An 18,087-nucleotide genomic window follows, 5' to 3' on the forward strand; every position below is an offset into this window, starting at 1 on the left:
ATTTATGAATACATGTTGAATGTGTGAGATAAGGTTTCGCTGCCACTGTATGTATTCTATTTGTCCACATATTTTATCTTTTACACTCTATATCTTGTGGCCTTGGTCGATTAGATTGTCCTGATTGTTAACTTAAAAGTATGTTTCATCGAACCTTAGCTCTCTCCGTTTTATTATAATTTGTTTCTTTCAGGTGATAAGCTTAACATATTTAAGATTCTTTGCTTCTAACCTCTAACTAAAATTTTCATATAGTTGAGTATACTCTAATTGATCTATTTTTACGATTTAGTCCTGATTATGATTCTTTGCGTCTCTCATTGAATAGCAATATCAAAATGTATTGTTATGTTATGGTGACATGTAGCAAAGCTGGGTATATGGAAATGGAAATATTTCTTTAACTCCTATTTGTAGAGTGTAGTAATAAACTAATCGATTATTTTGTTCATTTTCTATCGTAAGTTTAATACCTATGACAGATGCAAGAAAATAAGTATTTATTATTATATAAAAATAAAATTTTCGTTTGTAATAACAGACCAACTTTGCCATTTTGACGAGGATTTCACATGGGTGTGACCGAATAGTTCCGAGTGTTTATTAGGCACATGATTGTTGGTTTTGAAATATTCATGCCACTGTTTTCTTTTAAGTCATTTAGTTTATATATATCTAGGATTAGCATATAGGGGAAGGATTTGATATTCTGCTTCGTCTTAAGACCATTAAACCATTCTACAGATTTTATCAAATGGCTGATTCTGACAAATTAAACATCGACAATATTATAGCCCGACTTCTGGAAGGTTTGTAATTGTATATTTTATTTGGCGATGGAATTAGGCCTAGCTGTAGTTTGTTTTCTCGCTACTCTTTATAATATTAATATTATGGTCGTGGTAAATTAACTTAAGTATCATTCTATTAGTATTATTATTAATACATTGTTGGTCGTTTAAACAAGTTTATACGTTAACATATTCTCTACTTTTACAATGTTGTGCCCTTCTTTAGCTTAATATTTAAGTTAGAAACATAAGATAGTACTAATAGTTACTAATAACTTATCCTTCTATTTCTAAAACAAAAACAAGAGAACACCGAACAGTTAAAGTTAGCTAATACTATTACTAGTACCACTACCAGATTAATAGTATTAACAAGTATAATTTAAAATTTTAACTTTATATGTTCTATTATTTGAAATTATAGTGTACTATTAATCACATTACTTATTAACAATACCTCTGCTTTGCCACTTTTGGATGAAGCTAAGGCATGGTTCCAACATCCCTGTTTCACTCCAGGCTAAAATTGGATACCTAACATTATGCTAAAACATTTCATCCATGGCTTGAATGTTAATTACTTGAACTGTAGGTACTTGTGAGCAGACCTAGGTACCTTAATTAAGGTAATAATTCATTGGAAGATTGTTTTATTCAACTGTCCAAAAGATAAATTAAATCAATGAGTGTCTTACAAGTTAAAGTTTCAGTCATTTTCCACTATATCTAATTTTGGTCTTCTTGTTTGAAAAAGGATATTGACTTATTTGAAATAATTCAGAGGAGGGCTACTACTAGTACTAGTATGATTCAATGTATGTAAACAGTAAGGATTATCTTATGGCAATTTGGTAAGATCTTTTATTTTCTCATAAGAAAAGAAGGGTAAAGGGTGATCTTATTGAAGTTTACAAGGTTATCCATGGCATTGTGCTATATTCTGAAGACAATAGGATGAGAGGACTCCTCCCCCTAACAGAGTGATTGACATATGTTATGAGTTTCTGTTGGTGGTAGTGGAGGCATCACTCTAAGAAAGTTTAGTAGGGGAATCAATAATATCCTGAAAAATAAAGTGTAGGCTAAATGTTTTACTTTTTCTTAAGGGATGGATGACAGCCTTGAAGGATCAAATGGTCCATTTTTATTCATACATTATGTTAGATATTGATTCTTAAGTACTTGGGTTGGGATTACATGAATTAATGTTATAAAACACATGAAATTTGTTACAACTGGCATAAGTATGTTGCAAAAAAAGTTCATAGGCAACATATTTTATGAAACTGTTTTATATTTTTTTCAATGTAATTTGTAAATCAAAGGAATCTTTTAGTCAGTGGCTTTAAGAGAAGAAAATAGTGTTTTTATTTCACATAGTTACAACAAAGGTTGGTTTCAAAAATACACAAGTGCCAGTGATAGATTGCTGTATATTGTTTTGATCTATTCTTCATGTTCATTAGTACTGGGAATGATGTAGAAAAGGCAGTGATATAAAATACTTCTAAAAAATGATTTATCTGTATAAGTGTGGGGGGATAAATTAGCTAATTGGATAGAAGAGTGGCTGGATGGAAGAAAGCAGAGGGTTGTTATAAATGGAGTTCCATCAAACTGGATTAATGTCACAAGTGGGGTACCTCAGGGCTCAGTCTTAGGACCTTTGCTCTTTTTAATTTACATCAGTGACATAAGATGAAGGAATAGTCAATAAAGTACTTAAATTTGCTGATGATATTAAGGTCTTGGGTGTTGCTAGCTGTGAAGAAAATGCAAAAGAATTTAGATAATTTAGTGAGTTGGGCAAATAAATGGCAGATGACTTTTGATTATTATATATGAAAGATAATGCATGTGGGTTATCGTAATTTAAAATATAAGTATAATTTGGATGGGAATAACCTTAACAGTGTCATGAAAGAAAGGGATTTTGGTGTAATGGTTGATCAGTCTCTTAAGCCATCCAAGCAGTGTGCTGTTACTAGTGGTAGGACAAATAGGATTTTAAGTTGTATCTATAGAAATATTGAATACAAGTCTAAAGAGGTTATAATATCATTGTATAGGTCACATTTGGAGTATTCTGTTCAGCTTTGAGCTCCTTAGCTTAGGAAGGACATTGGAGGAGTTTTTATATGAGGAGAGTATCAGATCTCTGAAAACGTTTTCTCTTGAAAAAGAAGAGTTAGAGGGGATCTGATTGGGGTATCTGAGATTGTAAAGGGAATTGATAATGTTGATATATCATCTTTTTTCACAGTTAATGCTGAGAATAGTAGGACTAGAGGATGCACATAGAGTTTGGGAAGGTAGGAGACATCTTCAATTAAGACAGTTTTATTTTTCTAACAGGGTGGTTGGCCTTTAGAGTGGGTTACCTTTGGATATTGTGGAGGCAGTAAATTTAAGTTTAAGAGAAAGCTTGATAACTATATAAATGATAAAAGCTGGTTTTAAGATTTTTATTTTTTTAATTAATTAATTTTAGTTTAGTTTAGAGAATGGGACAGCCGAAATGGACCAACAAGTCCTTTTTTGCCTCTAAATATTGTTATGTTATTGGGTGCCCTCATACATTAAAGTTAAACTTTCTGAAGTAAAATGGAAATTATCTACTTTCTTTACTTAAGTATATATCCAAGAACTAAGGTTTAAAAAAATAAACTACAAATTTACACAAGCAATAATAAGCAGGACTATAGGAGATGCAAGGGGGGGGGCAACTTCTTCCCCCTTTTTTTCTTGTGGGATATAGTACACATGACATTCAAAATAATTCAGTCTAACTTTTTTGCACTACCTCCCAATCCACACACATGCATTTGGTTTTCAAATTCTACCCATGCAAATAGCATTACTGAAACTCCAATATTGAAAATGACATAATGAATAGATTGTAACTACCGTGAATCAACTTTTGGTTGCCATTTTATAGGGATTTTAAACTTAAACTGAAACGTACAGTTTGTACCATTATTAGTAGTGTATGGTAGTAGTGTTAGTTCTTGTTAGAATGTTTTCAGTATTCAGATTCAACTAATTTTTTACTATTATTATTATAAATGCACAAAGATAATTAATTATAATCTTACAACTATAGTGTTACTAGGAGCTTACCTAGTTTGGACCTTCATTTTACAACTAACTTGAAAAATTAACTGAAAATACAAGCTATTTTTGTTCCAAAGACATGGGAGGTCTACAATTCAGACTCTGGATAAGATGTTGACCACGACTGGTAAAAGCATATCCAGAGTTTGAATTTTGAGTTTTTGTATGGAGTACTAAGTGCTATGTAGGTCTCGTGTATTGGGATCACTGTACGCTGAAGTATTTGAAGATAAACTTGTATATGATTTATACATTTTTATTTGCCTTTGAAGTATTTTGAAAATTAAGTCACTTCATTACTTGTAAATAATTTATGATTAACCCTCTCCAGCTGGGTCAAAGGCCATGTCATTGCATTTGTTGATTCTTATTCAAAATTTTATTGAACTACTATTTTATGAATTTATGTCAATAAGTTTGATATCAAACTGTAGATTATAATTAAAATTTTAGGATTTTATATTATTTAATTTCCTAATTTAAAGGTAAATATTAAACAAACACAGTTAAACATCAATTTTTGCATGTCGCTTGGTATGTTGAATGCAGCACTGGTTCATATTGGATGTTTTTGATGTCAAAATACTAAGTCTGTAGGCTGAAAGGTCAATATAATAAAAATAATAAATATATATAAATGTATAATGTTATGAGATTTAAGCTATTTAGACTAAACATTTATCTTTTTTGTGTTGTAATTTGTGTTCATTCTAGAATGAAAAAGGCATAATTTATATTTATTTTCTAATTTTTTATGGTGGTTGTGAGATTGTTCAAATCTACCAAACCTGTACAGAGATTAATTACTGAAAATAACAGATCAAATATAAAGTTTTATCTTAAGAAATGTTTAATAACTATCTTGACATTATAAAGATTTCTCATTTGAAATTTCAAAATTTTCTGGTGCATTAAAGTATTTTTAATCTTAAAATGAATATGATAGATACACAACATACGAAAAGAAAAAAGGACATGAGAAAAAAAATTGCTTTATAAACCTTAAGACTTAATAAAAAAATTAGCTATTTTGCATGTGAAAGCCTTGTAATGTTTACTGATAATCTGCAAAATTTTGTTAACATTTGCTTACTAATTTAAAAGTTATAGCATGAAAACTATAAGAAGTACAGAATGGTTATGAGGTCGGTCCAAGGGACCAAGCTCTTACTGAAAGAAATCATGGTGAAAGTTGTAGAATTAGGGGACATAAATACAAATTTTGGTTGGGTAGAAGCTTTATTTTTCTAATAGGGTGGTTGGTTTTTGGAATGGTGTGGTTGATGCAATTAATTTAGGGAGTTTATAAGGGAAGGTTGATAAATATTTGAGTAATAAGGACTAACTTTGAGTGTTATTTTAAATTTAAAGTTTAAATTAGTGGATGGAACAGTATATATGGATCAATAGGTCCTTTGTCTTTAAATTACATGTAAGATATTTAAAATTTAATATTGTTTTGTATGGTGTGTGTAATATTACCAAAGTTAATTATTTATTATCATATTGTTTAAATGATATTGGTTAAGTCAATAATATGATGAATTTCATTTTAAAAGGAAAAAATAATTTGTTTGTATTGCTAGATTTATACAAATTAAAGTTGTAGGTTAATTGATATTATTTTCAGTTGTGTTTACAGGTTATCTCCTGAACTTTTTAATAAAAAAAAGTGTAAGCTATTAGTTTTGAATTATAAGAAAGATTTATCTTCAATGAATAATAGCCAAATGATACCCAGCCTGAGAGTACAATCAAATAGTTTCTCTTTCATTAGCTGACCTTTGCTCAGTACTTCAACAATGAAGAGCTGTTTTAGTAAAAATGAGAAGTGGCTGTTTTATCTATCTAATGTCGTGGACAAGCTCGTCAGAGCTTGTATGCCTCCTGAAAAATCCTGGAAAACAATCTTAAAATTTTTGTATGAACCCTGACTTGTGTGAGGAATTACACTATCATTGTTGTTTTCGAGCATCTGCTAACACCTAGTCATTATATATACACATACCTTCAGTAAAGAACTTATATTTTGTGCAATCACCTTAACTAAGCTTGAACTACGATTTATGATGTAACATGATGTTGAATCTACAAGTTTATTGGTGGTTTTTAATAATTGTAAACGTGACATTAACCCCCTCACCATGGGTCAAAGGCCATGTCATTGTGTTTGTTGATTCATATTCAAAATTTTATTGAACTACTATTTTATGAATTTATGTCAATAAGTTTGGTATCAAACTGTAGATTATAATTCAAATTTTAGTATAATAATTTATTTGATTTTTAATTAAAAAGTAAATATTAAAAAGACACACCAAAACATCAGTTTTTGTGTGTCACATGGTACATTGAATGCATCACTGGTTAAAATTGGATGTGTGTGATGTCAAAATACAAAGTCTATAGTTTTGTATGAATTAGGGACTTAATTTACTGATATTGACAACATAGAATATAAAATAAAAACCTTCTATCTTTTTTATTTGCTGAGATATTGCTCATGTACTGAAACAAACACAGTGGCCCCCCTCTCCTCTTTCTAATTTTGGAAATGCTCCCTTATGTATATTTACTTCTATCTATGACATGTGAATAACCAATCTAAAGCTCAGAATATCCTCTTAGTTGCTTTCTCAGCCATTTTCAAGTATTGTGATGTCATCTCATTCTTTTGATACAAAAGTTCAAGCTTAGTTACTAAGCTTCATAAATTATAATGGAATTCTATGGTATCAATATAGTAATTTATGAATTTTTGGTTATTCAACTGTATATTTATAAAATCTAAAAAAATTTTCATTTCGCATCCTCCACATGTGGAATTTTTTATTTGACTTAGCAACCTATGTCAAGCAGCAACTGAGTACAATGGTTGTAACTAGAAGAGAATTGTTTGCTTTACTTCTTTACTTACTGTTCTATGTTTTAAGAAAAATAAGTTTAAGAACTTATTTCAAAATAGCAATAATCTATATACATATATAATAATTGAAATGTGACTCTATTTTACAAAATACTAGTCCACTAAAACACAGCTAAGACAGGTCAGTTTGTAAAAACTAAAGGTTAGCTTTATATTATTAGATATGGTAACATGAATGCATGTTCACCGCGTCATTGTAACTTCAGTATTGTTAGCTAGGCAGGACTGAAAGGTCAATATAATGAAAATAATAAATGTAAAATGTTATGAGATTTAAGCTATTTAGTCTGAACATTTGTGTTTTCATGTTAAAAGGTGTAATTTATATTAATTTCCTAATTTTTAATGGTGGTTACGAGATCAGTCAAATTGACCAAACATGTACAGAGATTTATTAGTGAAAATAACAAATAAGATATAACATTTTTTCTTAAGAAACATTTAATAACTATCTGGATGCTATAAAGATTTATCATGTAAAATTTGAAAATTTTCTGACTCATAAAAGTATTTTTAATCTTAAGATGAAAATTACTTTTCATGTTGGATATGGAATGTGCAAAAAGAAAAATGGCATGGGGAAAACATTGCCTAGCAAACTTTAAGACTTAATTTTTAAAATCAGATATTTTGCATATTTGTAACACTTACTGATAATCTGCCAAATTTTGTGAACATACACTTACTAATTTATAAGTTATAGCATGAAAACTATAACAAGCACAAAATAGTTATGAGGTTGGTCCTAGGGGCTGAGCCCATGCTGAAAGAGTTAACGCATGTTGAACTGTGGTCTAGAAATACTTAACCACCAATTTAAGAACACAGAGAGGATAAGTACTGTTTGTTTCTATCTCTTCTGGGGGCAATACCATTTAGGTGCGTAACTGGATTTGCTGCTCAGAATGTGAATGTCACTTGTCCAATTTTTATGAATTATCTTGTGTAAGTTGTCTTTATGTGTTATATACAGTTCCTGGGTGTAACTTGTTATTATCTTTATTAAGCTAGTTGAGGCTATACTTGACAACTTAATCCTACAAGGAATGGAACAAGATCTTAACACTTGATACAGAAACTAACATTATTACTTGATGATGTGACTGTTCACTATTTGGAAACAGACTTGTAGATTTCTATTCAGTTGTTTTTCTAGATATGTATATATCTAATGTTTTTTAATCATTCACTGCATTTATGAAAAATTATTTTTATTATCAATGTTTTATCTGTTCCTCAAACTGTCACTGAAATCAGGTTTTATATTTTGTATTGAATATTAAGTCAGTCATTTGATTTTAGTTAACTACATGAAAGTTTGTGTTTGTCAGTATAAACAAGGTTTTATATCTTGTATTGAATATTGATTTTGGTTAAATGTAGAGTTGAGCTTATCAATATCTGTTCTAAGTCATCACAGACAATACTGAAGTCTAAAGACTTAGGAAAAACAGTAAACAAAAGGCCAGTTGTACAATTAAGGCTACCTATTCTTGATATCCAGAATATCTGCTTTAACGAAAGAGGCATAGTCTTCTGTAAAGATAAGCTTAGGAATAAATTGCTGATTTAGCATTTATATAGTAGGCTTAAAGAGAGTTTAACCTATTAGTACTAAATGTAATAATACTTTCTGATGGCTTACTGCTCAGAACTTTGTCAGGTTTATTAATTATTTTTCAGAGTCAAAAGATTCAAATTGAAATTTTTGTTTCTTAACCAAATTTCTACAGAGAACCCAAAAAGTTGCATGCTTAATACCAAGGTTTGTGGGACTTGCAAATGGTTGAGCTAAGAAATATTGACAGTTCAGTAAAACTAAGTTTAAACCAACCTTGTATGCATGTTTCTAAGATATATGGCTTATTAATTTGAAAGTCTTTGTCTTTTTACCTGAAGTAGATAACTAGGTTTGTGTTCCATAAGTAAAGTACATGTTTTATCCTTTCTTTAATGCTACTTCCATTAACTGTTGATTAGAATGTCTAACTTACCCGTTTTTATTACCTTATTATTACTATTTTTTAATATAGAATTATTGCAATGAGCTCATTATATTAATCTAAGTCTAAACAATCTCTTAAGCTGACCTAACCTCATCAGATATTATTGGGTTATGTTGAGGGTGCCCATGAAACAGTATATTGTAATTGTCATAAGTAATATTGTAAGAACAGTACATTTATTTAGCTAAACCCATTACCACATTTTCCAAATTGATTTTTAGTTTGAATCTAAGTAGATAGCTTGCTCTGATAGGAAAGTAATATTAATTTTTCCTAAAAATATGTATAGCAAAAAACATTGTTTTGGAGAAAACATACAGAGCCAGACTCAGCTACTACAGAAAGGTGTGATTAAAGCTAATACTAGTTTTTGTATTATAATGTTTTAATTGATCATCTTTGTTTGTTAGATCACTAGGCATTTGGCAGATTATTTTATTACACCACTCCTGCATCAAACATGTGTGTGATTGGTCTGATGAGGATATGAAATTATCATTGAGTCACTGTCTTGAATGTTTAAACATGTGTATGGCTTCTATAACATTCTTTTATTCACTGTATTAAGTAACCTGCATTAATGGTAACAATTAATGTTTGCTAAAATACTGTGGTGTTTCAAACCAGTAAACATTTGTATTTTAGTAAAAAAGAAAGAAAAAAAGATACAGGATTAATCCAGGAATAAAACTGGCTTCATGATTCTTTTCTACCAAAATTAACAATTTTGATGATGAGAAAAGGAACTGTAACCTATTTGTCAATTTTTAATTCATAAATAAGATAAATACTGGTCAAGTCTTAATCTTTTATTTGTGGTTAAAATTCAAGCAAAACTTTTGAAGTTGCAAAATTGTGACTTTCTTCTGTTCTCAAAATATAAGCTACGTTTTGGAATATTGAATGCCTCCCTTTTTTTTGCCATAGAACTACACTGGTGTGTCTAAATTAAACCTTATTGTACTTGCATCATTTTTATGTTTTTGCTGCAGAAGTATATATATTGTTAGTTCATGAATGTTTTTCATTATTTCAGTAAGAGGATCTCGTCCAGGTAAAAATGTACAGTTAAGTGAAGCAGAAATTCGTGGATTGTGTTTAAAGTCACGAGAGATATTTCTCAGCCAACCCATCCTCTTAGAATTAGAGGCTCCTCTTAAAATATGTGGTATGTATAACTGTTTTTATTAACCTTATAGTAAGTATGAAATTGTTTATTAAGATATATTGTAGGTTAATTGAAGTGCACAGGTCTTGAAAAATGAAAGTTGACCATTTTGCAGAACAAAGTCTTTTTTTTTTAATCTTCTATTGCAAATATTAGGAAAATATAGTGGAAAAATATATGTAATTTGAATTTCTTACTTAAATAGGTCTGTATTGCACAAAAATATATTCTTGTGAAATATATTTTGGTAAGTTATAAATGTGTACATTATCTAGAAGTAACATTGTTCAATTGAGGAATCAACAAAAATAATTCCATGGTTTATTTAAACAGTTACCTGGAAGTAAGAGCATTCAACTACAGAACTGAAGCTTTTGTATGTGTATTAAGCAACAAAGACAAATTTGTTACCTGTATGTTACAATGTACAATAGAGAGTTAAAGTAAGAGACAAAGTTGGAATGAAATAAATAGTGTAGAAAGTCAGAATCATACATACTAGACACAAACACAGTCATGGTTAATTAATTCATCTGTTTGTCTCCTCACCCATACTTGGCCATTTTTTTCAGAACAAGGTAAGCCAGCTCTCATCACTCCACATTGGGTTCTATACTTGTGTGTCCACATTTATTGAAGACAGTAAAGGTTTCTCACCATATTTACTTTTCCAATCCTGACAACAAGTGAGCACTTGACACCCTCTGACAAAACTTATGATCAGTCTGAACATTTTTAAGGTCAAGCTTTGTTTTTTGAGTAGTGGTGTGAATGGCAGATTTGCTTGACCAAGCATTGTGACATGATCAATTATCAGTTTTTCTCACTTGTAACAGCCTATAATATCTCTTCTCTGAATTTCACACAGGTTATAACATTTTGGCATTTTACACACACTAACACAACCTAAATATTTTTCTGATGTATGACTATTTTTATACTCACTGAATCTCTGTGTGAAACATGCTGGGTATGCCATGTTACTTTAGAGGCATCTACATACTTTTGACAGGGTAACGTTTATTTGTATAACTGTTGTGTGTGTGTTTATATGGGTTATGGTAGTGTCTGTCTTTAATCTATTGTTAATATATTTGTATAAGTGTGTCTATTTAGGTTAGAATATCATTCTTATTTATTTAGAGTTAAAAATGTTTAACACCTAACCATCTTTGATATTCATACAAATTTTTCAGTAGCTAAATCAAGATTACGATAACCACTGGTTACTCTGAAAGTAAGAGAAAAAGCTTTCCTTTTGGAATAAGTTCTTGTGTGGTGTGAAAAGAAAAAGTGGTAAACCTTTAATTTCTATTATTTTATCCATTATGGATTGGCTTTCATGATAGAACATGCAGTCATATAAAAATGATTTTATCAATTTTGTTAGTACTGATGTTTTATGTTTTTTTCCAGGAGATGTTCATGGGCAGTTTTATGATCTTTTACGACTTTTTGAGTATGGGGGATTCCCTCCAGAGAGTAACTACTTATTCTTGGGGGATTATGTAGACAGGGGGAAGCAGTCTTTGGAGACAATATGCCTATTATTAGCTTATAAAATAAAATATCCAGAAAACTTTTTCCTTCTTCGTGGAAACCATGAATGTGCCAGTATCAACAGGATTTATGGTTTTTATGATGAATGTAAGTGCACCCATCTGTTACATGTTTATAGCTATGGTTAATTAAGTACGTACAGAAGAACAGTTATATGCACATGATAGTTTAACCAAGTATGGTGGTTTGTTATATTTTTGTGTAGTAATAAATTCTTCTTATGCTTATTCACGAAACACAAAAGCTATACCTATTAGAGATAAATGTGTTAATACATAATTTGAACTGAGAGGTTAATGTAGGATTCTTCCAAGTAATGCAGAAGAGAAAATTGTGGAATTTGAAAATAAATACACACACACACACACACACACACACACACACACACACAATGAAGCCTTTCTTTAATCTTTTATATCTAGTTTACTAATATAATTTTCCTATGTACATGACTAATAACAATGTGCTTTAACTCTCTCTCACTACCTGGGCTCAGTCGAAATAACCGACCATGTGACCACTTTGTATTAATTAAAAGTCATAATAGTTTAGCTACTACTAGCTTTTAATACGGAATGTGTATCTTCGCAAAATTTAGCACAATTTCAGTAAATATTATAAGTCTTTCATATACAAAAAACAGATTTTTAGTGAAGTATTTTTTAATAAACTAAAAGATTTTTCCATGAATATATCTAGTCTTTTTTTTTACTAGTTTGAGTGCAAAGTGATTTTCATGTTAAGATTAAAAATACTTTTCTTCATCTCAAAAATCTCAAATTTCATATGCATACTTATTGGAGGGGTTTTAAATAAATTGGAGAAGAGAGGATACCTAGAAAAAAATTTCATTTCTCACACTAGGAGAAATTCAGGATTTTCTTTAATATTGCCTTATAAAATTATAAACTTAAAACTTGTATACTATTAAAAAATGGCTTAAGCTATGATTTTATGCTATAATCATTGGTATAACATAAACAAAAAGTAGTTTAATTAAATTTTGAATGTAAGTCTCTAAAACCTTAAGAAACCTAACTAAAAAAACCTCAAAGCATGCACTGTAAAGGATGCCTGTGGCAAGAGGGTTGACCCTATTGCCATAGGTATCATTTACTGCGCATGAAACAAGGATTTAGTGTCTTACATTCAAAATTTTATTAAACTATTTTTTGTTTGTGTTATGCCAATTAGAATAGCATAAAATCTTAGCTAATAATCCATATTTTAATAGTATATAATTTTATGTTCTTAATTCTACAAGGCAATATTTAAAAAAATCTCGAATTGTCCCTAATGTCTCCCATGTGACACATTTTCTCTTAGCATGTTGTCTTTCCTATTTTATCCACCACCCCTCAAAAAAAAGTATGAAATTAAATGTAAATTACTCTATAAAATTATTATCGATTTAACAAACCATAATTTTTATTTAGTCTTCAATTTTGTTTGGTTACAGAGCTATGTAATAGAAAATCAGACCCCTCCTGCCATGCCTACCTGTCACATCCTCTCTTTCAGAATTCGTTAATAGTTTTCTCTTACATGCAATTATATAGGAAGTCAAAGTTTTAAATTATTAAATGTATAAAGATTTTAAACAATTACAAAGAGGTCACGTGGTTGGTCAAATTGACTGAGCCTGTGTTGAGAGATTTAAAACCTTTTTCAAATACTTTTGAATGTATTGGTTTAAAATATTAAATATTGTCAGAAAGATTTGTAATGTTACTCAGTTATAAAAAATGTCAAGGCATCTGTCAAATAGCTTTTGCTTTCCTCAGTACAATTTGATAAAGTCAATAACATATAACTTGTTATGGTTCAAAGGTAAAAGAAGATACAACATTAAACTCTGGAAGACGTTCACAGACTGTTTCAACTGTTTGCCAGTAGCTGCTATTGTTGATGAAAAGATCTTCTGTTGTCATGGAGGTTAGTGAATATGAAACAGTCTGAGGTAATTTTATGTCTGTCTTGTTAAGTGAAAACCTTGCTATAACTACTATTTCATGTAGATTCATGCAGAGCTTAGAGATAGAAACCCTTTTTTGGTTCATTTCTTGATGTAATTTGTTCTTAATTCATATTGACATTACTTTTCAGTGCACCTAAAGGGAAGTAGTATTCAGCTATGAATTGTCCTTTTGTTCCAGCAGTGTTAGAATATTATATTTATTGGTCTTTTTATTTTATTTTCATATTATAGAAAATTAAAGAGGCAGTTTGATTATTTTGTTAAATAATAACTTTAGGATGCAGCATTGTAAAATATTTCATTATTTACCCATGGGAAAATGAGCCTTACTGTTACAGTAAAGTAAATTTAACAGACTCTTACTTGCATAATTCTTATGGCATATTGAATGTATCCAGATTAGTGATGAGAGAAATGTGACTTGTCGTGAAGGCAGTTGATACTGACTCGTCATAAGATGACTGAGGATCATCACTTTGTAAGAAGTGGCATTAAGTGTAACTTGTTTCATTATATGATGTGTATGTTGGAAGTCCATTAGTGAAAGTTTCTTTTATTTATATTACTTATTAAACTTATGGTTTAGGCAGGTTAACTTTCCTTTATATATATATGATTAGAGAGAGCTACAAATCTTATGAATAATACACATGAAAACGTTTTTAAAAATTTTAATGATAATTCCATGTTGTAAACTTAAATAGAATTATTAAAGTCATAGAAATGATATAGATACATGTTTGGTTATAAATCTATCTGAAAGAACTGAGCCAATTTGATAAGAAATACTTATATTTGAATTTGTTCAGCAGGTCAAAATATTAAATGAATTTTTTCATAAGGTTTAAGTCCAGATCTTCAGTCGATGGAACAAATTCGGCGTATAATGCGACCCACAGATGTACCAGACCAGGGGCTCTTGTGTGATTTACTTTGGTCAGACCCAGATAAGGATGTCATGGGATGGGGAGAAAATGATCGTGGTGTTTCCTACACGTTTGGTGCTGATATAGTAGCCAAGTTTCTACACAAACATGATCTGGATTTAATATGTCGAGCTCATCAGGTGTGTCTTCATAAAATAAATTTTGCAAAATTGCTTGTGGGTAGTCATATGTTACAAAATACAATGTGTATTCCATTTTAACATGTCTGGTGAACTAGCTGAGCTGAGTCAGATTCTAGACTACTTTGCCGTGACTAAAAGTAGTAAAGGTGATTTAAGAACAAAACTTTGCCAATTGTGGTTGAGAAAAAGTTTATACAATATAACTACTTCAGAACTATGCTTATCTGATTTAAGTTTAAACTGTGATATTAACAAAATTAACTAAAAATTTCATTTTGGGGCACTTTAAAGCCAAAATGAAGGCCTATTGTATAATTTGCCTAAGAGTTGATGATTATAAGTCTAAAAATTAATAAAGAATTGCAGTATTATGAAATTATGTTTTACAGATTGAAAGTAGAAACTAGTAAACTGTTAATAAAAATTATGTTTTACAGATTGAAAGTAGAAACTAGTAAACTGTTAATAAAAATTATGTTTTACAGATTGAAAGTAGAAACTAGTAAACTGTTAATAAAAATACATTCAGTTTTTTCAGATTAACTAAGAAATAGTATTGAAATAAGTTGTGCTATTCAGTATGTGAAAATTGAGCTCAAAGAGAGACTTATAGGAACCAGAATTAATGTCTGTATTGACTGTTAGTATACATATTTTGCATAACTTACAGGATGTTATAAGCTATAGATCAGAACATAGTTTATTAATTTAATATGTTTTTTATCCTTTGGTTACAGGTTGTAGAAGATGGATATGAATTCTTTGCAAAGCGTCAGCTGGTGACACTTTTCTCAGCTCCAAACTACTGTGGTGAATTTGACAATGCAGGGGCCATGATGAGTGTCGATGAAACACTCATGTGTTCATTTCAGGTAAGCTAATTTGCTTCTTGAAAGAGAAGGGAAAACATAAGCACGTCTGTATAGTGTTGTAACAAGAGCTGCAGATTGTCAGAACATTTAACCAGCCCAAAGGAATTGTTATTTTAAGCATAATTCACATTAGAAATTGCTGTTTTTGTTTTGTAATCATTCTGTAAGCTTACATCACACGTAGAACTTCACAATAATATCCATAGGAAGCTTGCAAGTGCAAATTGCAAGGAAAGATGTTACTTTAAAACCCACCTTGTTTTATTTTACAGATATTAAAGAAATGTATGTTATCCTTAACAGAGCTTTTAGCTTGTCATGTCTTATGTGATGCTGATTAACTTTTGTCTTCAAAAGTGTGATGCTGATAATTATTTCATACAGCATTGTGTAAGAGGAGTAAAGTCTTAAAATTTGAGCATGCTTAAAATCTTATTATGCTATAATACCAAATAATGTTTACATTAATTGATGTGCAATATGTATCATTATTATTTCTTTATTACATCTTGAAGTTATTTATAATGATGTAAAACTGTTTAAATGAAAAAAAAAAAAAAATCAACATTACAGATCCTGAAACCTGCTGACAAGAAAAATTTTCCATATGGCAAAATGACTTCAAATCGTCCAATCACACCTCCTCGAGGCCAGTTGAGCAAGAAAAACAGCAAAAAATGACACTATCCTGTTAAAACTGTCAATGTTTAAAGTGTTTTCTGGATGAACAGTTAGGTGGAAATTTCCTGTTCAATATGGGCACATGGATACCAGAATAAAAAGCTTCATCAAATATTCAGTTCTAAGCTTTCATAGTTGCAAAATATACATATATTTTGAAAAAGTTTTATTTTTCTTAATTTGCATAGTTGCATATCATAGATATGCCCATAACCACCTGGTTTATTCCTATCAGAACATTCTTTGATTTTAGGTTGTACAGTGGATATTACAAATTGCTTATGATAACCTTTTTATTCCTGTTTCAATATAAGTTTATTTTTAGATGTGATCAGAATTTCTTACTTGACATCAATTTGGGTGTTTGCTGTTACTGCTAAAGACCTACAGGTTTTCAGAAGTGAAATATTTCATGTATATACAGACACATATTTCATCTATAAATGTTGCACAAATTTTTATGATATTAGTTTTGTTAAAATGTTGACCAAGAATACAAACTTGTATACAGTTTATAGCTAAACAAAACTGTACTTATAAAAAAGAGGTTTGAAAAATGATGTCAGTTATATTTAAAACCTTGGATACTAGAATGTTAACTGTAAGTTAAAAGACTTTATTGTTTAAAAATAATGTGATGAAATGTGCTACAGGTAAAAATGTTACGACTGTTTCAATCATGTTTTGCTGCATACAGAAATTATACTAAGGTAGGGTATATGTTCAAAAATTTAATTTTACAACAATTCCTCTTCCATGAGTTGACCACCTTGATGAACTATATGATAATGCTCTGTATGTACCCAGTCATAGTCCAAATCAATGTCTTGCAAAGTGCAGTGAAAGTGTTATTGAAATTAAATAATTAGGAATGATAGGTAGATGCACAGTGGGATAAAAGGTGACCGGTCTGAGTCTAGTGTAATCAGATTTCATTTGTTGCTTCTACATTATTCTGAGAATCTATGCTAAGAACTGTTTTCAAATAACCTTTGGTTTTCTTCCAGTTTATACTGATGCAAAGAAATATGATCACGATATTTTATCGGTTATGTTTTGTGATACAGTAACTTGAAAAAAAAACAACTTCAACAGTATATAGTGCCTAGTAAATAGTAGCAGTACAGTACTTAATGATGCGTTACATGTGAATGTGTTAAGAAAGTTAAGAAATTGCTTAATATTATGTTATGCAAGAGGACATTATAATGGTCGTAATAAAATTATATTAAAATATATTGAAATGGAGATGTATTTTTATTCTTTAAATTCTTTATTATGCAAAGAAGCCTTACATGATAATTTATTGTCAGTTATTTCACAATAATTTACTATAAATTTCATATCTTTGTGTTCCCAATAACCAGAATTTTTAACTGACTTTTATTTACGGGAAAATTTGTTTCAGTTTATTGATGGGAACTGTACAGGTATCATAAAACTGGTGTCTATGATCTTCACAACAATATGTGAATAGGACAGTGTTACTACACAGTTATTAATGACTATTTGCTTAATGAAATTGGAAAAGCTGAAGTGTTGAAGGAGGCTTACCACATATTAAGAATGGAATGACTTACTTGACTTAATCCTGTAGACTCCCGGTAGAGCATAGGGCTGCAACAACACCTCGCCAGCGGACTCTGTTCTGGGCTGCTCTCCTCAGCTGGGTCCACGCCATTCCGGCAGCCTTCGCTTCACTTCCGACTGATCTCTCCACATCTATTTTGGCCTCCCAGCTTTTCTTTTCCCTTGTGGGTTCCAGTCCAAGGCCTGCCTTGTAACATTGTCGACTGGTTTTCGCAGTGTGTGTCCAATCCAGCCCCATTTTGTTTTTCTGATGTCTTTGCTGACTGGGTTCTGAGTGGTCCTTTTCCATAGCTCTGTGTTGGAGATCTTCTCTGGCCACCTGATGTTTAGGA

At 30.4% G+C, this 18,087-nt stretch overlaps 1 protein-coding gene across 1 annotated transcript; it reads left to right on the top strand.

Annotated features, from left to right (window-relative positions):
* The first annotated feature begins 551 nt into the window (after positions 1-551).
* LOC106469622 (serine/threonine-protein phosphatase PP1-gamma catalytic subunit-like) lies at positions 552-17,403 on the top strand. Its single transcript, XM_013930123.2, has 7 exons — positions 552-809; positions 9,874-10,005; positions 11,422-11,652; positions 13,396-13,500; positions 14,386-14,609; positions 15,350-15,484; positions 16,058-17,403. The coding sequence occupies exons 1-7, from the start codon at positions 755-757 to the stop codon at positions 16,163-16,165; spliced, it is 990 nt and encodes a 329-aa protein (XP_013785577.1). The 5' UTR covers positions 552-754; the 3' UTR covers positions 16,166-17,403.
* The last annotated feature ends 684 nt before the right edge of the window (positions 17,404-18,087 follow it).

The sequence above is a fragment of the Limulus polyphemus genome, unplaced genomic scaffold, assembly GCF_000517525.1.
Source record: "Limulus polyphemus unplaced genomic scaffold, Limulus_polyphemus-2.1.2 Scaffold3577, whole genome shotgun sequence".
NCBI classification, from domain to species: domain Eukaryota; kingdom Metazoa; phylum Arthropoda; class Merostomata; order Xiphosura; family Limulidae; genus Limulus; species Limulus polyphemus.

Excerpts from the sequence above, each read along its gene's own strand:
- LOC106469622 (XM_013930123.2), top strand. The coding sequence starts at position 755 with ATGGCTGATTCTGACAAATTAAACATCGACAATATTATAGCCCGACTT. Across the intron at positions 13,501-14,385 it reads GATCTTCTGTTGTCATGGAG|GTTTAAGTCCAGATCTTCAG; the intron begins GTTAGTGAATAT and ends TTTTTTCATAAG. Across the intron at positions 14,610-15,349 it reads TAATATGTCGAGCTCATCAG|GTTGTAGAAGATGGATATGA; the intron begins GTGTGTCTTCAT and ends CTTTGGTTACAG.